We start from the raw sequence: 25037 nt of genomic DNA, 5'->3' as shown, positions 1-25037 counted from the left end.
AATTATACTGCATAGAAGAATAACCCCCAAAGAGATTAAACGTTCATTCACAAAAACTTGTGTCTATACTATAATTCTATTTCATAGTTATACTATTGATGACTTCCAGATTATAATATGCTACACATATTGATAAAATTTAAGGGTAGATTATGTTCTGAAAGAAAGTGTATTTTGGAAAGTGCTCTCGTATATAAATTTAGATTTTTAAAAGCTCATTTATTTTACCAGTTTTTATCAAGTGCCTGTCAGATGCTTGTTCCTGAATAGAGAGAACAATTTGGAGTCAGAATGTGGGTTTGAAACCTTGACTCTGCCAGTAAGTAGTTGATGACTTGGGGCAAGGGGAAAAAGCTTTGATTTTCTATTTCAAATACTGTAACATGTGATTAAAAAATATTTACCTCCTCATTTGCCATGATGATTGTTTGCTTGGCACAAAATAGGTACTCAAAAATGTTATTTCTGTTCCCTTCACCCAGTATAAAATAGTCATTGTGAAAGTATTATAGATTTTTAAACAGAAAAGGAACATGAAAGAAATATGTTAGGCCATCTTGACTTGGATTACAATCATAGGTAGATTTAGATATTTTTATTTTGTGTATTCCTTAATTATTGTAGCTATAGTTATTTTTACTCCTCTTGTCTTTTGACCTTTACACTAGCTTTGTATATGGTCAGTCCATTATCTTTAGTATATGTTTATACCTTTATTGGTGAGATTTATGCTTTCATATATTTACTTATTACTAATTACTTTTACTTTTCAGCTTTAAAAAAAGTACCTTTAACATTTCTTGTAAGTCTGGTTTAGTGGTGATGAATTCCTTTAGCTTTTGTGTATCTGGAAAATGCTCCAAATCTGAATAGCTAAGCCAGGTAGAGTATTCTTGATTGGAATTTTTTTCTTTCAGTACTTTGAGTATATCTTGCCATTCCTTTCTGTCCTTCCAACTTTCTGTGGAAGTCAGCTTAACATCTTATGGGGGTTCCCATGTATGTAACAAGTTGTTTTTCTCTCACTGCTTTTAAGATTCTTTATCTTTAACATTTGACATTTTAATTTTAAAATGTCTTATAATTCTCTTTGGATTGCTTTTATTTGAAACAATATGGGATTGCTGGACCTGGGTGTCTGTTTGCTTCCCCAGATCAGAGAAGTTTTCAGCCATTATTACTTTAAAAAAGTTTTTACCCTATTTTTTAAATATCTATCTTCTTCTGGAACCTCTATACTGTAAATGTTATTACACTTGATGTTGTCCCATATATCCCTTAAGCTAGTTTTACTTTTTTATTTTTACTTATTTTATTTTTTAAATATATCTTTATTGATTCCAGAGAGAGGAAGGGAGAGGGAGAAAGATAGAAACATCAATGATTACACGCCCCCAATTGGGGATTGAGCCCACAACCCGGGCACGTTCTCTGACCAGGAATCGAACTGCAATCTCCTGGATCCTAGGTCAATGCTCAACCGCTGAGCCATGCCTGGCCGGGCCTTTACTTTTTTAAATTCTTTTTTCTTTTTGATACTCTGGGAGAGCTTTACTACCCTACCTTTGATCCCTGATCCTTTCTTCTGCTTTATCTAGTCTGCTGATGAACACGCTAGTGTATTTTCCAATTCAGTTCTTGTATTCTTCAGCTCTGTGACTTCTGTTTGATACTTTCTTATCTATCATTTTGTTAATATTCTCACTGTATTCATCCATTCTTCTCCCAAGTTCAGTGAGCATCTTTTGAACATTACTTTGAAATCTTTATCAGGTAAATTACTTATCTCCATTTCATTAAAGATTTTTTTCCTGAGGTTTTAACTTGTTCTTTTACTTGGAACATATTCCTGTGTTTCCTCGTTTTGCTTGACTCTTCTGTGTTTGTTTTTATGTGTTAAGTGAAGCATTTACCTCTCCCAGTCTTGAAAGAGTTGCCTCATGGGGAAGATGAACCTTACTGTTCAACCTTGCCCTGATGCTTGGTTAAATCTCTAACTTTTGTGGTTTTTTCCAAAGAATCTGATTTATTATTTAATAGCTCCAATTGTTGAGTGTGTGCCAAACCCATTAGGGTTCCAGAAGGAGGGATCTCAGTAAGCACTTAGTTCATAGGCCAATCATAGGCCAATGCTCAGCCACTGAAGCATGCCGGCTGGGAAGTCAGCACTTAGTTTTAGGCTGCCTGGAAGCCAGATCCTTAGGCAGCAGCTTCTAAAGTATGCAAATATCTACATTACTGGGGGGCCACAATCGTAAACCCTGCTGATACCCAAATCAGGTGATTCTGAGGTGTCTTCCCGTGCTACAGTTGGAAAAATTGGTGCTCCAGATGAGGATATAAGCTCCTTTCTGGGAGGCAACAGTGAGCTGTAGAGAGGCAGACTGAGAATGCAAATCTGGCATTTACTGGCTCACTTTCCCTGAGAACAACCTGCATCGCCTCTAGATGTGTGATAGACCTAAAGCCTGCCCCTCACGTTGAAGTTCTAAGTAAACTGATCTCTTTTACAGAATGACTGGGAGTATATTTCAATCTGCTTTCTGCAGTGCCCTGGGGAGGCAGTAGTGTGCCAAGAACTATCTTTCTGATTGTTACAGTCCCATGGGCCCCAAGAACACAGAGCCAGGCACTCAAGGAGTGTCCCCTCGGCTGCCACTGCGAAACCTGGGGCACCAGACATAAAACAATCAGGACATCAGGTTTGTGTGAAAGCTCTCCTCTGGGAGATACTGGCATTGTGGAGCTCGGCAAGGAAGAGTACAAGGATTGCACCTGCAGCTTTAACAAGGTAGAGGAAGAGCCAGGAATGGTTCGCACCTGCTGACTTTAGAAAGGTAGAGGGGGGGCAGAAAAATGGCACCTGTCGACTCCTCTGTGCCCGAAGAATCACACAGGCTCCTGCCTCTAGAAGATGCTTTAAGATTAGCAAATTAGAGTCTTCACATATAGCCTGGGCGCTTTCCAAAGTGCTGCCCCTGGGGTAAGTGAGTCTATGCATGATCCTTTCAAGAGCAGTCTCTCACTTTTTCTACCCCTGGGTCTCATGGACACTAGTCTTGTTGGTTAGCAAAGCCAGATGTTTCGGGTGTTCATCTCTCAGATACATGTCTTAAGAGTTTAGATGTCTGATGTGGGGTGCAAACCCTTTGCTTCTCAGGGAGAAGCCCTGGATTTGTGAGATCCCTTTTGAGTGTGAGTTTCTGCTCTCGGGATGGGGTTTTTGGTGAGACTCCATCTCAATCTCCTACCCACCTCAGTGTGGCCCTTTTCTTGTCTGATGTGACACAGCTCTTCAGCTAGTGTTCAGGTTGTATTCAGAGGGCGTTGTGTCATTCGGAGCTATAGATTTAGTGTATCTGTGGAAGTGAGTTAGAATCTTCCTACATCACTGTCTTGGACAGCTCCCCTTCCTTAAGGATCCTTTTTGTATGAACATTTCTAAAATATTGCTTTGTAGATCCAATGGAGTAGTTTAGTTCTCTTATTGGACCTGAAGATGGGAATATTTAGAACCCACTCCCCCACCACCAAATTTAGAAAACTGTGAGCTAGAGTAACTTTTAAAAATACTTTCACAGATTCTTGTTCACATTTGTCCTTTAATTTTGACATATGTTGACTAGTTCCTGGGTTCCATTTTGGCCCATTTCAGACTAAACAACTCTTTCATCAGTACAGACATAAATGTTTTATAGAACTCTCAGGTTTTCTTTCTCTAAGTATTTATTAGTCATGGTTTGCTTTTGTTTGATTTTAACAGAGACTTTCTATCTCAGTTGCTGAACTGATGATTCCCTTTCTCCATCAGCTGAATACATTTTTATCAAACTCTTATGACTGCTACTAACTCTGAGATGTGCCTGACCAACTTACTATAATTGTTAACTGTTGGTGAAATGAGCTGGGAGTTCCTAACACATTCATGATTTTCAGTGTGGAAGCAAACAGCTTTCAGACCAGTTAATAGGATAATACTTCCTCATCATTGAAAATTCATCTTCTTTTGGATTCATTTCCTATGATTTGCTAGCAGACATTCCATGATAATTATGAAGATTAAAGGGGGCAGACTGTGACTTCCTTGCCTGTAGCTCTCAGTCTGGTCTATAGGGTCCAAATTTTCAGTGTTTCTACTCAGAGGTTCATCACAGAACAGAGTGGAAAATCTTGGAAAGATTTAGTGGTGATGATTAATTCTTTGAAGTAGTTTTTGCTTCAAAGGCTTCCCACATAGACCAGCCTCCCATATTTTACTGCTCTCTTTTTCCCATCTCTGATCACTTAGCTTTAATTTCCTCAAAACTCTGTTCAAATTTCACTGCCTTCAAAATGTCTCTCTTTATGAACTGTACCATTTCTAATCATTTCATCCATCCACAGTCTCCATCAATCACCCAACATTTTACACTATATTTATTTGTGAATGTTGTTATGTGATAAACATAATATCGCTGTCATTTGGTCTTCTTAATTTGGGTAAAATTCCAAAGTAAATGTCGCTTTATTTAAAAAATTTTCTAATAATTTTTTTCATTATTCTGTAGACTTATTTGCACATTGTGATCTTGTAATAGCTGTCTGTAGAATCACTGTACTTTCTTTTTATTTACGATAATATGAAAAGAAATTCCAAAATGTGAGGCATGCAGAAAGGTGGGGAAAGATGTTTTAAACAAGAAAATTTGAAAAATAAAATTTATTTTTAACCTAGTGTTGAAGAGTTGATAAAAGCTCAGCGTCATTCTTTTCTAGTCAGTGAGGTCCCCTGAGCCTAGTCTAGTTGCAAATATACCCAAAGCATGGGAAATGGACTTTGTTAGACAAGGTATGTCAAGTGGGGGCAGATGGTGAAATGTCTTAAAACACACCAGCCATGAATGCATGTGTGATCTGGAGAGCTACAGGGAATCATTTGAGGGTGTAATGTAGTCACAGCAGTGTGGCTGGCAGACTGTTTGGTTGATAATTTGCAGGACAGATTGGAAACGTGAGACCTCCTCAGAGAGAGAATGTGAGGTAACCAAGACCCGGACAACAACAACAACAAAAGAGCAAAAAAGCAAAACCAAAGGAGAAGCCACCCAGTGGTCCTGGTCCAGAGCCCTGGAAGCTTCCGTGAGGGACGGGCGGGGCTAGAACCTGCGAGATGCTTAATGTGTTGGAGGGAGAGGCTGAAGAGATCACGACATGAATTGTATTTTATTACAGAGTAAATAGAATTCTACTGACATGTTTGATGTGGAACTCTGTATTTACATAAGCTTTTAAAGTTAAAATAAATAAGTCAATAGATCATAATAAATGTTACTATTTTGTTCATTGTATTGATAACTCTTCAGAATGACCCTAATATATAATTTATTTGTAATTTCTCTCATTTAGTACTGTAAAATAGCTCAGCATAACTGCATTATAGCACTTCCAGGAGAAATTTTTTTCCTTTTATCTGGTCAGATCATATACAAGAAGCAACCTGTGAATGCTTACATAAGTGGAACAACAAATTGATGTATCTCTCTCCCCGTGCCCCTCTAAATATCAATCAATAAAAAAATACTATATTTAAATCCACATGTAGCACACTCTCAATTGCTGCAGGATAATTAAATTTTCTGAGTAGAAATGATTAACTATTAGAGAAGACATAAAGCTATAATTCCCGATTGACTATAAACTGTAGCTCCAAACTTGCCTTACTTTCCACAGAATATAGGAAATTGAATGAACGAGAGTATCTGGAGCAATAAAAGATAGCAATGAAGCAAATAAGACATATGCAAGCCCCTCCTTGCACTAAGAAAAAAGTCCAGTAGGAAAAATAGTCATCACTATTATATCAGTTATAGAGTTTTGTACTCTACCTATATACCTATAAATCCACAATCTATTGTATTGTCTTATTGGAATATAAGTAAAACCCTAAAGCCAATAAAAACAGAATTAAAAGAGATCCCACAGATCAGAGTAACTAAAGAAGAATGGGTGATAGTGTAATGACTCAGTTGTCACTTTAGCAAGTCTTACTCACTAGTGAGTATGCCTAATAATTTAAGGCTTGCAAACTAGGGGCTGTTAACATGTAAGTGCATTTCAATTGACTTCTGATTTTGTCTAATGATTTAAGACCCTGAAAACTAGTAAACATTAATGTGTTAGAGCATGTCCAATTGACTTCTGATTTTCTGTCTTGTTTTTCAGATATATGAATAAGGAATTATACCTTAAATTGGTGCCCCTAACCTTCCATCAGTGAGAAACAGCCCTGAGTTTTTCTAACAGTGATGGAGTAGCATAGTCAGTGACCTTTCATCACCTGAATGCCTGTTGCCTCCAGGCACACATTTATGATATATTCATCCAGGATTATGGTTATATTCTGTGGCAAAATAACAGGTTCATTTGTGCTTGTTTGTGTATTATTTCACTTTGTTCCATTGACCTCATTAGCACCCTACATTTACCAGCTAAGCCACAGAGTTCAGACTTTTTCCATGCTCTGTTCTGGTTATTTATTTGTAATTCTTTTGGTTATCTTTGGCATTTATTAACAGCAACCGTTTTCTTTCTCATTGGCCTTTTGTATATCTCTTTGTATTCACTCAACAAATACTAAATGAGTGCCAGTCTCTACAGCTTCAAGGGCAAGGGAGGAAGTGGAGTGAGATGAAGCTAAAAGGGACACAAAAACCAGGCCATTTGAGATATTGTAAACTTTTTAAAAATCTCTCTCTTAAGAGCAATAGGAAACCACTGAAGAGTTTTAAGTACTTAAGTGACATCATCTTCTGCCATTTCCTTACTTTGTCATTTTTCTCTGCCTCCCCCAAAGGGAGCGCCTTAAACAGTGATTTTATAATGCTATCCTATCATTTACATTTTCTGGTTATTGCCAATTAATGAACTAATTTTTTTAATGAAAGGAAAGTTTGCGAATTGTACACGATTAAAGTCTCTGGGAGGCACAAGAGTGTTTGCAAATAGAGATGCATATGAGTCGGCTCATGAAAACATATGGTGCATGCTATGGATAGAGTCATTATTTATAAATGATGGCTTATCTCCAATAAGGAAATAAAGAGGGAAACATATTTCACTGATGCTCCTTGTTGTAAGCATAATATTTTGAGTATAAAAATCACTTACTGGGAAAGTATCTGCAGCATAAAAATACTTTCAACAGTGTGCTTGGTCTACACACCTAAGGTTCATATAATAAAAGAAGATATTAGGCAGATAGATATCCACCCCTAAATTAGGCTTCTTTCATTTTCTGGTGTGCTTTTAACATCTGGCCGGTCACTCTTTTGGCTTTATTTTTACCTAAGAACAAAAGGGAAGTAACCTAATTTATCTTGGTGCCCATCTGGTTTCAAGTGCTCATTTTACATTTATTTAAAAATGATAGATTGTTGGTGATGATGTCTTTCCCAGGAGAAGAAGTTGACAGACAGCTGTGCAGAGATGCCATCTTCCCCATCCCCGTCGCCTGTTATGCCCCGTGCCCAAGGGACTGTGTGCTCAGCATGTGGTCTGCCTGGTCCTCCTGCTCACACACCTGCTCAGGGAAAACCACAGAAGGGAAACAGATCCGAGCGCGGTCCATTCTGGCCTATGCGGGAGAGGAAGGTAAGGTCACCAGCTTCAGAAGGCACTTGGGTCCCTTTCCGAAGTTGGCATGCATTGTCTTTGTCTTTCCTGGATAAGATGATGTTCTAGAACAATCGACTTCCCCAAATCCAGCAATCTAAGGAGATTTTTATATGCGTTAACATACTGGACATCTTGCTTTGGTTCCCCAAAGTAATCTTGAAACCAGATCTTTAATAAAAAAAGAAAGACTTTTAAAAGTGAACTCACTTAATAATTCAAATTCTTTCTAGTTCAAAGCATTAAACTTGTGAAAAGGTCTGAAAATAGCTCCCAAAATTCCAGATGTCAGGTTTCATTGGGTTTTCTCTATTTCAGTTTTTCTCTGTGAAATCACACTCCAACTTCTCATCAGTAGGCATGTGTGTTCAGTAATAAACTTAATTTAAAAATAAATGCCAGCATGGCTATTGCTTGACTGAAGATTACATGAATTTTCAGCCATTCAGTTTTCTGACCATGGGCTCTGAGATCCATAAGTCTCACGTATAATAGATCGTGCTCATTTTTAAAATATGTTGCTGTTCAATCACTTCACCATACTGGGTGCCTAAAGCATGTTTGTCATATATTCCAACCTCACTTGTGTTTGCTTCCCTGTCAAGAGGTACAAGGCTCTTCGTAATTGTCTCTCAGGCTTATGTCCAAATGCTAATTTGGCCTCTGTGTGACTTGCTGATACAATGTCATACTTAATTTTGTCTCTCTGGAAAATAACACAGGAATAAGGGAAACATAGAAGTAAATCAACTTCCAGCACATTAAGGCATGTTCTGTCTCAAGAATATTATAGGTGTGTCATTTAAATGTTAGGAAGCTGAGTGACTCTTCTCGTTCATGATAGTAATTTTTGTTCATAGTAAGCATGTATTTCTCTATGTATACTCCCAAATACTTAATTTTGGAGGAGTTTTCAGGCTGCCTATTTTATCTCTCTGTTTATGAAACATTTTAGTGATGGAAACCAGAGAGTATTCTTATTTGATTGAACTTGTTATCTGTGTATGTAATATCTATGCAAAAATATATCTTCCTTGGCCTTAAGTCATGAAAGAAAAAAATTAATATATTTAAAACAACCAACATATGGGAAAATTTCAAATATTCTGTAAAATGTTTAAAAACTTTTTTCCTGTCATCTTAATATAAATGTATCTATTTGCTATAAAAAAAAAAAAGTGTATGTGTGGAACCTAGTAGAAAATTTTAGAGAGAACATTGTATTCTCTGTGCTGTCAAACAATAACTCTAACCTTGTATAGATTATATTCAGACTTCAAACTCTATCAGCTCAGATCATGTCTCGAACTTCATTAAAATTAGATCTGTGGTCACCCTGCTTCCTATAAATCCATTATACTTCGCAGACACTTGCTGTGTGACTAGTAATGAGTGACTTTTCACCCCTCGAGTCACATGGCAGAGATTTTTGCCATGCTTGCAGAACTCACCAGATCATTATTTCTCAGACATGATGCTTCACGCTGAAAGGTCATGGAACGCTTTAAAGGCAGAAATTTATGATTGTTCTTTGATATGTATCATCCACTTAGTGTGAAAGGGTGAGACTTCGATAATTTTTAATTAAGTCTAGTAGCTGCATCCTAAGAAAGCCGTGCTGGAAAATCATAGATGTTTATAGAGTAAATCATAAGGCCCTAAATTCAAAACATAACTTTAAATGGAAACCACAGAAGAGCCGTGTCAGTGGGGAATATGCTGCAATGTGTCTCTAGTAATAACAGGTACAAAAACTGGTATAATTATGTGAAATATTTAATGAAGAGCCTGTCCTTCAAAAAATACTTATTTAAAACCTTTTACTTGCTGGACATTTACACATTTTTTATCTTCCTCTAAATGAGCCTTTTATAATTCTGAGATTTTTAAAAAATTGATTTAGGAACTATCTTTGCAGGAAGTTTAAAATGTTTCCCTGCCATTAGACAACCCTTCATAATGCTAAACAAAAGTAGGTCTTTCTACGATTCCCCAAGAATTAGTGTTCTGTATGTGTGATAAGTGTTCCTTATTTTCTGTGGATCAGAAAATTCCTGTGATAACCTTAAGTAAAATTATATATACTAGAGCATTTAGACATAACATTACACGAATTTCTGGTGAAATAGATTTTGGGCAAATTCATGTACAAATTATTTATCTGGATTTACAAAATAAATGCAGCAATCTATACTTTTATTTTTTTCAGTCAGAAGTTCTCCATTAAACGTTATATGAAGATTATATGACCTCATATTAAGGACAAAGTTTTGCTGCAGTAACAGATAGCTTAGAAGTTTCGTAACTTAAAAGAACAGCGTTTCCTTGCTTGTGGGAATTTTGCTCCCGTGTTGGGTAACTCTGCAGAGCAGCCTGTCTGCTGCAAACTGTCTCAGCTTTGCACCTCCATAGAGGCCCCGCTTCATAGTCCCCATGTCAGTAGAAGGAGATAGCTGGAGAGTCTGTCTGCTGATTTTAAAGCATCCGCATGAAATTATTCCATCCAGAAGGGCTTTGCGTCATTTCCACTGATGTTTCATTGTCAAAACAATTCATACAATCATGACCGAAAGTTGAACCTAATTTCAAGCAGAGTGGAGGCAAATATAATCCTACTGTGTGCTAAAAAGAGAGGAGTGCTGGCTGCTGACCTCACACCTGGTTTATTCATTCTCCTTATTGGTTGTATGTGTATGTATGTTTGTCTACATATATATCTATAGCTCTGGATATAGATACATGTCTATAGATATATGATAAAGGGCTATTCCATCTGGCCCTAATTCAGTAGATTAATCAGGCCTCTCCATTGTCAAAATGTTATAACTTTTATTATTTCTTTCTTACTATTAAACAAAGAATATATAAAATATCACTTCCCCCTCATATTATACTGCTTTCCTTTCCCTTTCCTTTCCCCCCCCCCTCCCATTCTAGGCCTTTCCTTTAAGTTCCTGAACAATTTTATCTAAAAAGCTCTTAGCTGGAGCCGAGGAGTTGAGCACCTGCACTAGCAGGTGGGGGGGGAGGTCTGCAGCGGTCCAGAGTGGGGAGTCAGAGCCCAGCCTGGGTGAGAAGGGCATCGCCCGTGGGAAGGGGGTGGCCTGGAATGAGCGTCAGAGACACACTGCACACTTAGCAATGGGAGACACAGAGGGTAGAAGCAGCAGCCCCGCGCGGGACGGCGGTGCGCGGGCGGAGCGAAGGGGCAACCCCAGCACAGACAGCCAGGCCTGAGGAGCGCTGGGCAGGCAGGTCGACAAGGGTTTCTGTACTTGGGTGGGCCTGGTGCAGGGTGGCGGAGCGCGGGCCGGGTGATGAAGATGTCCCCTAGGTACGGCAGTGGCGACGCCAGAGAGAGATTGGGCGGAGGGGGCACCAAGTAAGTACATGTACTAAAAATAATAGGAGTCAGGTTTCTTGTTGCTGGAGAAGGGAGTTACCAATGTGCTGAGAAAGAACACTAGAATAAACCCTGTTGTATTGTATTGGAGCTGAAAGTTATCAGTGTGAATTAATCCTGTTCAATTCATTAAGACAGATATAGAAATATAGATAAATGTAAGTATCTGTATTTATATATAGTATATTATATACACATGTATCAGCTATATCCACAGAAAGGATCTGAGAGCAGCAATAAGTGCATGCAGGGCTCAGATCTTGGTTCTAATACCATCCTCCAAAAGAAAGGAACCAGCGCTCCTTGGAGAAGTGGCTGATTCCAAGGCTGGAATAAGAAAGGACAAGAAATGCCTGGAGAACCTTGTAGAAAGTAAGAAAGAGGAAAACCTGTCAGAAGGTCACAGAAGCTAACTTGAAGGGTCTCCCACTGAGTAATCTGAATGCCAAAACAATGGTAATAACAGATTACAACCTAATAGATAAAATAGGAAACCATGGATCCATGCTTGATATAAATGAATGTATTAATTGAATATCTGATGAAGAGCATTATATTTACAGTATTCCCCTGATGAAGTCGGACATACACCACCTTAATCCAGGGAGCAAAGTTTACATCATTGGTAATGGAGCAAATAAAAATCATGTGTTCCTGGTGTGATGCAGTGAGAACGTGGCATCACTTCTGTGGCATCCCTGTCAGAAATGCATATTGTAGAATCCAAACATGAGGCGACACTGGACAAGTCCCAGATTGAAAGACATTGTACAAAATAACTGGCCTTGAATCTTCAAAAGTGTCTAAATGATGGGAATTAAGGAAAGACTGAGGAACTATTTCAGATATAAGGAGACTAACAAAATGTGACATCCAAATGCAACACTTGATTCTAAACTAGATTATTTTGCTATAAAAAGGATATTTGAGGTCAGTGGCAAATCTCAGTGGGTTGGAGGGTTAGATGGTAATAATATATCAGTGTTAATTTCCTGATTTCCTCATCTTGATTATTGAATGTGCTTATGTGTAGGAAAATGTCCTTATTACAGGAAATGCATACTAAAGTATTTAAGTAATGGGGCATCATTTCAACAACTTCTTCCAAGTGGCCCAGGGAAAAAATTATTGATAATTTACTTTTAATTTTGAGGTTGGTTCAAAATTTAAGCACCGAAAATAATAGGCTAAAAACAATTTGAATATAATTGCTTTTCTTACAATTTTGAGTAACACTCTATAACGTATTATCAGCAATACACAGAACTTGTCATTTGGAAACCAAATCACAAATGGCAGCAACTGGAGATAGTTAATATATGGAAGACAGTAATTCCTTACAAATTAAAAAATAAAATTGAGTGTATGTGCATGTGTGTGTGTATCTTCCTAAACCTTGACTTCTGGTTTGATAAAATTGGTAATTCACTTTTTAACAACATATGATACCGTGAGGTAAAAAAAATCATCTTTCTATTGTGTAAACTGCAGGATGAGTCCCAAAGGCTACTTTAAAATTATGTTGGAAGCCCTAAAAAGAAGCAATCTTTTAAGACTTAAACCTGTCATATTTTTAATATAAATAGTAATAGGTTGAATTTCAATAAAAACTTTAAATTTCTATTAGATTTATAGCCTTTTTAACTTTTTTTGAACCCATGTTGCAGATCCTTAACAAATTTGGTTTAAAAAAAAAAAAGGTCTTTTTCAAAATATTTTCCACTGAGTATAATAACAAATTCCGGTAATTCTCATTATATGGTTAATTACTCGTGTAGAGCCAGAAATGAGAGATTATTTATTTTTGCAAAGTTCAGAATGACCTGATGTTATAACTTCATCAGCCAAACTTTAATGTGCTTTATACATACAGAGAATAGATGAAAATCGAAATCAAATTATGCCAATTTTTTCTCAAAGAACTAGTTGTTTTGAATAAGTATATTTTATAGTATAAACCGCTGAGGAGAGGAATATTTCTATTTTAACTTGTTCAGTTTTTACAGCTAAATGATTTTAATCCTAGGAGCCAGGGAGCACTTATATTTCCTGGAGGCATCTGAGGAACCCAGGCTCCATTGTGGGGCGTCTAGACACACACAACTCTGACTTCTAAATAAATGCTGCCGCTCCTCAGCCTCCTACTGGTGACTTTGGAAAGAGCCCTGCTTCAGTGTGTCCCTGCAGGAGCGCCACACAGGATGTATGCAGGTCCGCAGTGGCCGTCTTTCAGCCTTGACAAAGGGAGGAGAGAACGGGAAGGGGGCTGGAGCAGAGTCTCCCGGGGTCCTCTGTGGCTCATGCTCTGCCAACTCAGTTCCCCAAAATCGTGCCACTGCCAACGTGCTTTGCACCCAGCGGTGGTGTGCCATCAAAGGGACATGGGCTACAGCAGCAGGCAAAATTGCAGGCATCTTATTATTGTCATTCATAGCACACTAAGCCTTTTCTTAACATGAGCCCAGTCTGCTTTCTTACCCTTGCTGCCGGCGATCTCTGCACTCAGAGTGACTGCGTCAGTCCTGCCCATTCCCAGGGCCATACCTGCCTGCGTGCTTCTGCTTTTATTTATTTTATCTTCTGTTGAAATAAAATTCTCCCTTCCTTCTCACCCTTCCCAGAACTCTGCTTGTCCAAGTCCTATTCCTTCAAAACTCATCCCAGTGCCTCCCGACTCAGGCATTTTTCAGTCCCCCCAAACTAATGGCATCTGACACTTCTGAATCCCAGTTATACTAAATACCTTTGTTAACATTATTATGTTCTACCTAGGATTATACTCATTTGTATGTTTATCTTATCCCCCCTGCTACTTTCCCCCACTGCAGTATAAGATCCTTGAGAGTAGCAGAAACTACTTCTAATCCCTCAAGTTACCCAGTGACTAATTGGACATGAACATTGCATGCTGCACTCAATACATACATATCCAATTCATGTTTTGAACAAGTTTTTGTGGGGTTTTTTTCAATCTGCCATCTAAATAGTAAGAACTTCAATGCCAGAACTAGAAACATCCTAAGTCTGTTCAAATGTATCCTAACAAAGCCTTTATGGACTTGATTTGGGGAGAAAAAAAGTTACTTTTTTATTTCAAAGAGAGCAGTTTCACATAATAGTTGGTATTTTTAAATGAGCATGGAAGTTTATTTATTTGACAGAATTCCATCGAAGTATTATAAACTCCCTTTGATAAAAATGATAGAAAGCCTAAATAATCACTTAACGTTTATGAATGTTTTTAAATACACTTATCACTAATTTTGTCACGGATGACATTTTATAATTTCCCCAGTACAATGGAAACATTCCCAGATGTCTGGCATTAGCTCTTCCCATGAATAATAAATAAATTCAGTATTATATCTATCAATTTTTCTACCATAAAATTATTCCCAAAACAACATGACAGTGCTGCCGTGACTGATGACTCCAAGCCATGCTTTTGAAATTGCCATATCGTTATTATAATTAAAACCACATTGGGGCTTATCTGTACACGTATCCTGACATCAGACCAAAATTGCTGATGTGGCTTTAATGTGGATTGGGGCAAGGAAATAAATAGCCTTTATGTCTGTAAACTTAACAGCTATCTTGCAGTTCCTCCACACGTTATGCTGAGGTTGTAGAAGTTTATTTCCTTATCAGTTTTTCCAAAGCCAACCGGTTAATCCCAGTGTCAAAAACAATTCAGAGTTTTAAAATTACAGTTTAAGCAGCGTACGTGTACTCACAGTGAAAATGAGGTAGGTAAACACATTTTTGTAGATCAGTAATTTTGCTATTAAACATAAATGTATGGTTAAAATAATTATTTTATATATATATGTGTGTGTATATATATATATATATATATATACACACGGTCTGTAATTAGCATGTTTTTGTCTGGGAGATAAGATTGGATAAATGAGAGCCTCAGGGAATGGGTAATAAGGGCGCTCATTTACTTTTCCCCAATGCTATTAGTAAGTTTTAGGTTCGTTCCTGTTCAAATCTTAAACTTCTTTTCGGAGGCTGCCCGGCTCTCTGGGCCTTGCAATGGAAGATGGAATATGAACTATGACAGATGTTTTCACCTTCGTGAAGCAGGGGACATTAATGAAGTGCTTTTTAATGCAGGCTATCCCGGTGTTGATCCTGTGTTCGACACTGCATAGATGATTCTAAATCGCAGTTAAATTCCCACATAAGTTGCCTACTGATTTATTTGCTGAATAGAGGGATGTCCTTACTCATAAGAGAAGTGATACCTGAAGATCAGCTCAGGGTGTGGATTTGTGGTTTTGTTTTTGACTTTCACCCAAGTCCAAAACTTCTGAGGTCACCTTCCCTGTTACAGTCACTAGGTATTAAACCACATTTTCTTATTAATTTTTCACTTTCTAAAACTTGCTTTCCTTATATCTGAAATCCACCTTTTATTATATCCAATATTTCTTTCATTTACTATTATAAATATTTGTGATGAACACCTAAGATTTACACCATTCCACATTAACAACCAGTTGTTTTCGGCTCCTGAGATGAAATCCAGGAGCTACTTAAGTTTGAGTAGATTAAATTGTTAGTAAAGTGAGTAGTAAATTCGTCCAACACTGCTTTTTATTTTTGTAATTGGAATTATAAATAGCGTAGTGGTAAGAAACTGGACTCCCTAAACTAGCTGTTACTGTGGCCACATCATTTAAGCTGTACGGACTCATCCACTTTATGATTTTTCAACTTGTAAAAACCAGTTGTGGATGTAAAACGAAGTCTCACTAATACTTATAATAGGGCTGGCACATAAAAAAGGATTCCATAATGACAGCTCCAGATCATATTCTGTTGATTAGAAAAGACATCTCTTTTACCCTTTATCATCTCTGTAATGACTGCATCTTACAGTGGATACATTTTAAAACCACTGTGGCCAAGCAGCAGTTGTAACATTGCTGTCATTGGTAGTACCTGTGAATTTTGTTGTTATTCCTGATGGCATGAGTGATCCCATGGTTATTTCTGCCCAAAGCAAGCAAACAAAAACAACCAAGGACTATTTGAGGAAGGAAAATAAACTCTTCCTCAATTGCTTGCTTAAACTTTCCATTGACTTCACTGGCACCATTAAGAATACAACAGAATGAAAACTTAGAGATGGGTACCAGTACTCTGAAAGAAAACCTTGGAGACAGCAGGGGAGTACTTCTTTAAAGAAGTCCTGCATCATCAACAGTTTTGGTGCCACAGAGATAATACTGTGTAGGAGAACACAAACGTCGGTGAGTGTGTGTTAAGCAGTGACTTGAAAGATTTGGACTGTGAATGGAAAGAAGTTTTAGGAATACCTTCTCTTTTCATGTATGCAAAAGAATGTATTTCTTAAAAGCTGTGTAAATAGTCATACAAAGTTATTTCAATAAGCATGCAATAAAAATGAGAGTTGATTAAAAAAACATTGTATTATAGTTTAATTTGCAACCATTTCTCTTTCTTTGGGACACATTTAGTGATGGTATATTTCACAGCCAGTGACATCTTAGATTTGAAGAAATACAGTATTACCATTACTGCAGGGCTTTCCCAGTAATGCTATGGAAGATCAGTAAGCAGTCATTGATTTTAAAAGTCCTGTTTCTAATCACCCTAAAGCCTAATACATTAAAATAAGCAGCACTTTAAAAGTTGTAATTAAGACTTTCAATTTGGGGAAAAGCATTTAAAAACACACTAGATTTTCTCCATCCACAGAGTCTAATGTTCGTATTTCCCCAGTCAGCAATCACAATGGCTTCATTTGTACCTCACTTTCAGCTTCTCTGGAGAACTGTGCCCTCTCTCTTTGAGGTCCTCCATCATCCCCCAAAACAGATATCATGTACACCACATAGTTTTAAGTTTTATCCAGACCATGCCAAATGAGGTAAGATTAATATATAATTTGCCTTCCTAGCAACGTCCTGGTCATATTCTATGTGCTAACGAGTAACAGATCATTGTTATTGTTAATTTCAGGAAACAGAGAATGATAAGGTTTCTGTTGGCACCATTTCTCATCTGCTGTTTGTTCACCTTTATAGGTGGAACTCACTGTCCGAATACGAGTGCTTTGCAAGAGGTGCGCAGCTGTAACGAGCATCCCTGTACTGTGTATCACTGGCAGACTGGTCTGTGGGGCCAGTGCATTGAGGACACCTCGGTATCCACCTTCAACACAACAGCAGCTTGGAACAGGGAGGCCTCTTGCTCTGTTGGCATGCAGACAAGAAAAGTCATCTGTGTGCGGGTCAATGTGGGCCAAGTGGGACCCAAAAAGTAAGGGCTTTGGAATGTCAGCAGTAAATCCTGCGGCCATCCATGCAGGGGATTGGCTCAGGCTTCACTTGCTTCATGAAATGGAACATTTTGATGTTTGTCATACCTGTCCTCAAGAGTAAGATTTGTTTGTTTTGAATGTCAGCCACTGATAAAGTTATAACAGCTTCAGAGTCCTGTGTGTGGGATCCATAAATTCTGTGGAAACCTTTCTGTGTGATACCTACTTTCAGTTTTATAGTAGCACTTTCTGCTTTTATTAAGCTAGTGAGGCAATGAAAGAAGTGCTTGCTCTAGGCCTGGCTGATCAATAATGACAGTATACGAAGTCCTAACAGTGTAGGTCATCCATGACCTCCTATATACCCGTAAGCTGCAGAGACTGACAATCTAGTTTAATTGAGCAGTAACCTTCTATGATCTGCCTTTCGTTTCCCCTAGAAAATATTATATCAAAAATACTGAGGCTGAACTTATTACATCTTTCAATCGTTAAATGAATAAGCTATTTACATCCAAGAGAGAGCCTTGGGATAGGATGAGTGTTATGATAAGTAAAAAAACCATCAGTTTCTTACTGTGGTTACAAATAGTGTAGTAACAGGGCAAACAGTTTGCTAGAGGGGTGGACAAAGAACTAGAGAGCTGGCATATTGTATGTGCCTTGTGAGAAATATAAACAAAAACAAATTATGATAAAGCTATCATCCTTAGAGAAAATTAATAAATCAATTCTAAAAATATAATCCTTTCAGGGGGAAAGTCTTATTTACCTTTTGGGATTTAGACAGCACACATCTTTTAAAATTCAAATTATCTTAGCCTTATAAAACATTGGAAGTAAACCCAGTCAAGTTTGCTTTGGTATACAAATGGCCTCATAATTTCCAAATAGTTGGCCAACTGCTTAAATACTACGTGTGATCATAAGCATCCTACTTAGCAGATTATGGCCTCAGTTGTCAGAGTTTATTGAAAGAATTTAATGGGGGGAAAATAGTAGTAACATAAGCACTTAATAAATCTTAGAAATTATTTTCTTTTAAAATTTGAGCTACTTAGTGTTTGAGGGAAATGATAATAATGTACCTGATGTATGAAAATCCCCAAGGGATTTGTAAGAATCCCATTATGAGTTGTTTTTACCTGGCCAGCATTCCACATATGAGGGATATTTTGCCCCATACTTTGTTTATATAGTTTGAAATTAGGAAACATATTAGAAAACATACGGCAAAAAGAGTTGACCAAATGGAAAACTATTCAGATGCTTAATAGGTAGCCCCAAACCAATATTTAAATAGAAATAATGCTAAAGTTGTGATGAATCTAACGAAGAAAATTAATGTGCAGTGTATTAAAATTCAATAGCAGTAACAGCGGGAGCAGAAATCCAAAGTCCTGGAGGATTCTGGGTCCTCCTAGGACAAGCACAGATGTGGAAATATTCACTGCAAAGGGTTCTCACCTGACCAACCTATCATGGCACAGAATAGAGGGTTATTGTGCTGAGCTTCTACGAGTAAGCTCACTTTTTTCCTCTTTTATAGTTAATTACCTTTCAAATGTTGCTATTGATGTTTTCCTCACTTATGCAAACTACAAAATATTTTGCTGAACAATGGATGTTCCTGTGTGCAAGCAAACGTGTGAAAAAGCCAGCTGGATTGATGTCATTAAATCATTCAGTAAGCAGGGTACCCTGAAGCCCCATGTCAGGCCACCACAATAATCCATTAAGAATGTGCTTTGCCCTTGCAGCCTTTATGCAGTGACCTGGATACATGGATAGATTTGTTAAGTCCAATGGATTTACTTTGCCCTTAAAGTTCTGAAAAAGTAAGCAAATCCTGTAAATTCCAAAGAAAATGTTACCGCCCTGATGCCTAAATGCTAGGTTCAATTCCACGAATGCTTTTCAGCGCTAGGCATTTGAAACAGAAATGCAAATAGAAACCTTGCTTTAAACTCCTCTTAATAAAACAGATTACTGTGCAATGGTAAAATCAATGTTATTGATCTTATCTATCCTCCGAGTAACAAACTTCAGCTCCTATCACATCTGTTTAATTTGACCTTGAATAAGATTTGGGGGGAAATCAATTCCTTGATTTAAACCACAAAGACTAAATGCAAACAGTACAAAGGGAAGAGAAGCCTGTTGACCGAACCAATTGCCTTGCCAAAGGAAGTCTGAATTTATTTTATGGGATGGAATCTAGGTTGTATAATTTGCCTTTGTGAGTTCATTGAATGGCTTTGTTGTTGGTAATTTTCTTCTCAACAGTGAGCCAAGTATCTTGCTGTGGATATTTCTAAGCTAAAACAAAATTTTGGAGGTTGTCAGTGATAACATTATAAATGTCACTGATTTTCAGGGCTAAAATTTGAAGAGCATGCAATTGAGTAATGCTCTCTCATGGTTTAAGTTATAAAATTGCCTCATTGATAAAGTGTGCTTCCCATCATAATTACTAATCAATAATTTCATACTTCCGAAGAATGAACTGGATTATATGTGGGGTTTTGCTATATATAATATTTCCTGGTTAAGAGTAAAGGTTAAATGATAATTCTAGTGCTTTATAGTTTCAATTGTAACGATACTTTAAATTCTGTGATTCACAGCTAAATTTCTTTGTCATACACTGACTTTGAGTAGAAATAGTAATTGGGAGAACATGAGCTTATTCTTAACATAATCTAGGGAGACATTTCTTTTTGAAATGCTGGATACAGTATGTTATTTAAATTCACTGCCAAATAAACCCTAATGTTATAGAGTGAGAGAGCAAAACATGTATCTATATAATTGAATAGAACATAATATTTATGTATGAGATAGAACATGTAGACAAATGATTATAATACAAGGTACCTAAAATGAAGCATCAGCAAGGTGCTATAAAGAAATTATGGGAAAGAGATTAATGATGTTGTTTTTTTCACTCATAGTTCTGTTCTGAAAACCTGATTAACTTACTTGTTAAAACACAATTTATCTTGACCTACAAAAAATTTTGGCTTCTCCCATGGGTAATAGTTTTAAATCCCATATTTCACTAATTTCCCAAGTTATTTCATCAACAGTTTCACTGGTTGTTTGGTTTATTTCTTCGGTGCCTCTTAGTTTATTTGTTAATGATTTATATGACCTCAAAAGAGTATTTCCTGAGTGTTACATTTAGTTACGTGAATTATGTTATCATGTTCTGTTGTCCTAATATACATCTTTTTCTAATGTTAATGCTCATGGCCAACATTTGACTACTAGCAATAGTAGAATCAGGTTATAAAGATGCAGTATACCATGAACAAGACAGTATGTTTAAAACATATATCAGCTCCCTAAAATTATCTTTAAGGAGTGAAAACCTTATACAACATAAGACATTTCAGTGTTTTGTCATTATGTTTCCCTTGCACTCCTCATAAATAATATATTTTTGCTCTATTTTTTAATAATAATTTGGTTAACTTTACCATAATTTATGTCAAGAACACAGTGTTTTATTTTTCTTTAAATTACTGATGGACTATTTTTGTTTTATTTGTATTTACTCTTTTTGTTCCAAGAAATACTATAACTTATAAAAATATCTAAAGTTTTTTTTTTATTCTTCACCTGAGGACATGCTTTTATTGATTTTAGAGCAGAAGGGAAAGGGAGACAGAGAGAAACATTGATGTGAGAGTGAAGCATTGATCGGTTGCCTCCCACATGCACCTGGACAGGGGACTGAACCACAACCTGGGTGCGTGCCCTGACCAGGAATCGAACCTGCGACTTTTCCATATACCAAATGATGCTCCAACCAACTGAGCCACTCCAGCCAGGCAAAACTATTTAAGATATTAAAATTTTTATAATTTGAAACTAGGAATGTAATGGGAGAAAATATATTAAGTGAAACTAGGAATAAAGCAACAATTGCTTATCATAATGACTTATACACTTTCATTATTTTATTATTTATTATGAAATATATAGCCATAAATACAACTTTGTTTTTAGCATGTACTGGGTATAAAATATATTCCATTATAAATTTGTTATGCTATACATATTTTGTAAAAGTTGCAGAATAACCTGAAAATTTATAATCTTCAGTAAGCCCATCTAGTTATACAAAGATGTAGATTTGTGTCCTTAAATTGGTAATTTTAATCTCTACAAAGATTTTTTAAAAGCATGTAAGAAAACACAAAGTTATTAATGTGCAGATTATTATAAGGGAATAAGTTATAATTATTACATTTTGTCCTAGGTAGCACAATTATAATTGTTAAAATCACACATCCTGTATTGAGATCCAGTTTGGAAGAATGTAGCTGTAAAGTTCTTGTCAAAAGCTCCTGGAAGTTAAATAACACAGGCTGGTGACTATTTAGCAATTTTAGCAATGAAAATTCTAACCATATTGAATTACCTGGTTTTCGGGATTACTAAGAGGCCTAGTCATTCCCCTTTGCGTGTTTTCCTAGGTGTCCTGAAAGCCTTCGGCCTGAAACAGTGAGGCCCTGCCTGCTCCCTTGCAGGAAGGACTGCGTCATGACCCCATACAGCGACTGGACATCCTGCCCTTCCTCGTGTAAAGAAGGTAATGACCTGCAGGGTTCCCGAAGCTGTTCCCCTGGAAAACCACTCACCAGCACGTCTGTGCTCTGGCTGAGCCAAGTTTGTGATTCTCACGTGGGGCTCTGTAATCCTGGTTTGCCATGAATGCCACACAATTTTGGTTTCCTTGTAGAGAATAATAGACCTTGAGAGTATCAAACGAATGAGTTCTATGCCAGAACTGACTCAAAACTTTACAATGTAAGTCAAAGTGAGAGGATTCTAGGTATTATATTAACGGTGTTTAACATTAGTTTTAAAAGACTGTATAGTGGCCTCATGTATTTCAAAAAGAGTGGGCAGTGATCTTGTCAATACTCATAGCTTCCAACCTACTTAATAGCGAAAAATAGCCCTGGCATCAGGTAGACTCACTGCAGATTCAGTTATGCACCCCAAGGATGGATTAAAGGAAAGAAAAATGATCAGATTCTTCCTCTGGCCAGGAGGCATTTACAAGGTGCGATTTGTTCTCATTTTGTTTTTGTTGTTTCCCCCTTTTAGTACTCACAAAGATTCTTTAATATCTTTAGTATCATGGCAGATACTTTGATAATTCTTTACCCTGGAGGTTAGGGTTCTTTCTCATTGGCTGCTAAGAGATAGCAAACATCCTCCAGATGACTTATGCACTGATTGAACAAATTTTCTCTTATGGTCACAAATGTCACTGTCTCCTATCTTCTGTTTTACTCTCCCAACAGAGAGAGAAAGAGAGAAACATCAATGATGAGTCATTGATCAGCTGCCTCCTGCACGCCCCCGACGGGGTCTTGAGCCCGCAACCCGGGCATGTGCCCTGACTGGGATCCTAGGTTGACGCTCAACTGCTGAGCCACGCCTAGCCGGGCAATATAGTTGAAACTTTTTCTCCTTTAAGTACCATGGAATTATCAAACAAAGTTAAACTACAAAGTCACCATGAATAGAAATTTTTTATTTTAAAAGTTTTTAAGGTATCTAAAAAGCTTTGGGGGCAAAAGGAATTGGTATTAACTTTTTAAAAAATGCTAATTGCATTAACATTACTAATAAAGCAATGTCATTTTTCTGACTTTTTTTTCAAGTTTTCTTCTCTTATCCCCTTATTTTCTTAAACCCTAAACATATGATATACTTTGGCTTGGTCATTGTTCTTTCTAATAGGTTAGTATTTCTATGGTAATGTTGGTTTTCATCATTACAATGAAAAAGGTTATTTATTACACAAAATTCATATGCTTGGAAATTTTATTCTTGATAATTTTATACTTGATGTTTTGTGTTAGCATGATAGTAAGGTCACTTACTAATAATTCCAAAACATACACGGTTACATTTATAACCCTTTGGTTAATAATTTAACACAAATTAACATTTTAAGTGAAGTTTTTGAAAGTGGGGAAAAAACTTTGCTTTCCTTACATTGGGTGTTTCCTCATATTCAGTAAAGTATTTAAAATAAAAGTTGACTTGGTCTAAAGTATTTCAAGGAAATAAAAAAAAAAGGTTTAAAAAAATGATTCCATTAAATTGATTCTCAGATAGTCACTCATAAAAATGAGGAACCAGGTAAAATTTTCTCATTTCTTTAGACTTTCATTTGAAAATAATTTGGAATATTGGATTGCATCCAGGAATTAAGAACCAGTTAGTAGCCTATAAATTTTCTTCTGTAAGCTCTTGAAAATGCAGTTGTGATCCTATGCATAATATATGTCTAGGAAGGAAAGAAGGTAATAGTTGTAACTTATAAAAAATTGTAATGGAAAATTAAATAACATCATTTTTAATTTGATCTCTGCTAATGATTTTTATAGTACTAAAAAAGTGATTTGCTTTTCTGTTTGGCCATCTTTAAAATTTTTTAAAATTTATGTGACAAACTGTGATAAGTTATATAAAGCACTTTAAAAAAAATTTTAGCAGGTAGATGAGGGAACAAATATATTGTGAATGCTATGCATGTGTTAATTAAATTAATACTCATCCGTACTATATGAATAAATACTTACTGGCTTTTTTATTTATTGATTTCTATATATTACTTGCACATTGATGGCCCTGTAGAAAAGACACAGTTCCTGACTTTAAGGAAGCTTTTGATCTCATTTAAAATATAGAATTCTTCGTCCTGGTCAGTGTGGCTCAGTTGGTTGGATGGTTTGGTGTATAGTTGGTGTCCCATACACCAAAAGGTAGTGGGTTCGATTTCGATCAGGGCACATACCCAGGTTTCGGGTTCATCCCCATTTGGGGCACATGCCGGTGGTAGTGGGGAGAGGTGGCGATCAATTGATATTTCTCTCTCACATCCATGTTTCTCTCTCCCCCTTCCTCTCTCTACAATCAATAAAAAATATATAGAATTCTTCTACATAAATCATATAATGTAAGATTTACATGATTCAGTAACAAGATTTAGCAGTAAAATAGAAAGAACTCCAAGGAAGGAAAGGGAAAAAGCACTGTGGGAGCAAAAGCATCAGGAAAAGTCTTTAAAGGACCACAAGGAAGAGGCATTGTTCAAGAAGAGAGTGGGAACCAGCCAGCTGGAGTTCAGAGCATGTGAAGGAAAGTCGAGATGTGAAATTGGGAAGGAGAATGGAAGTGGTTATAGAAGGCCTAATTAGACTTATATGTAGAGGGACACAATTTTTAGTTTTTGAATATAGAAATGAGTAATGGGTTTTATGGTATAATGCAATGAATGGATTTTGAAATCAGCAAACCTGGTTTAGACATCCACCTTGGCCACTTAGCAGTCAAGTGATCTTAGACAAGATACCTAAGCTCTCCAAGCCTTGGTTATAACATCTATGGGTCACTCTATGGTGCAAATGAAATAGTGTATAATAAAGTGCTCTATGCTTTGTGATCCATGGTTCATTTGACATATTAGTTACTGTCTAGTCTATAGTGATAAGTTCCTGTAGTAAAGGCATTAGACACTACATATGGTCAGTATGTAGTAAATGTTTTAATTTGACATGCTGAAAGCAATCTTTCTTAGAAGTTTAATTATGTATCAGTTTGAGAGAAGTATTTAGATGATAAGGAAAAATATATTAATATAAATTTCTGATT

The 25037-nt window shown here is 36.8% G+C and overlaps 1 protein-coding gene across 1 annotated transcript in view; it reads left to right on the top strand.

Annotated features, from left to right (window-relative positions):
* The window catches only part of THSD7A (thrombospondin type 1 domain containing 7A), a 309567-nt gene that overhangs the window by 214025 nt on the left and 70505 nt on the right, over window positions 1-25037 (top strand). Inside the window, exons 7-9 of the mRNA XM_087821185.1 lie at window positions 7435-7629; window positions 17119-17353; window positions 21839-21954. Of these exons, the coding sequence (XP_087677311.1) occupies window positions 7435-7629; window positions 17119-17353; window positions 21839-21954 (546 nt within the window). The remainder of the gene's footprint in view (window positions 1-7434; window positions 7630-17118; window positions 17354-21838; window positions 21955-25037) is intronic.

Source organism: Miniopterus natalensis, chromosome 10 (assembly GCF_054644295.1).
Source record: "Miniopterus natalensis isolate mMinNat1 chromosome 10, mMinNat1.hap1, whole genome shotgun sequence".
NCBI lineage: Eukaryota > Metazoa > Chordata > Mammalia > Chiroptera > Miniopteridae > Miniopterus > Miniopterus natalensis.
Note: the sequence above shows the minus strand (reverse complement) of the source record. Positions and strands in the feature narration are given on the sequence as shown.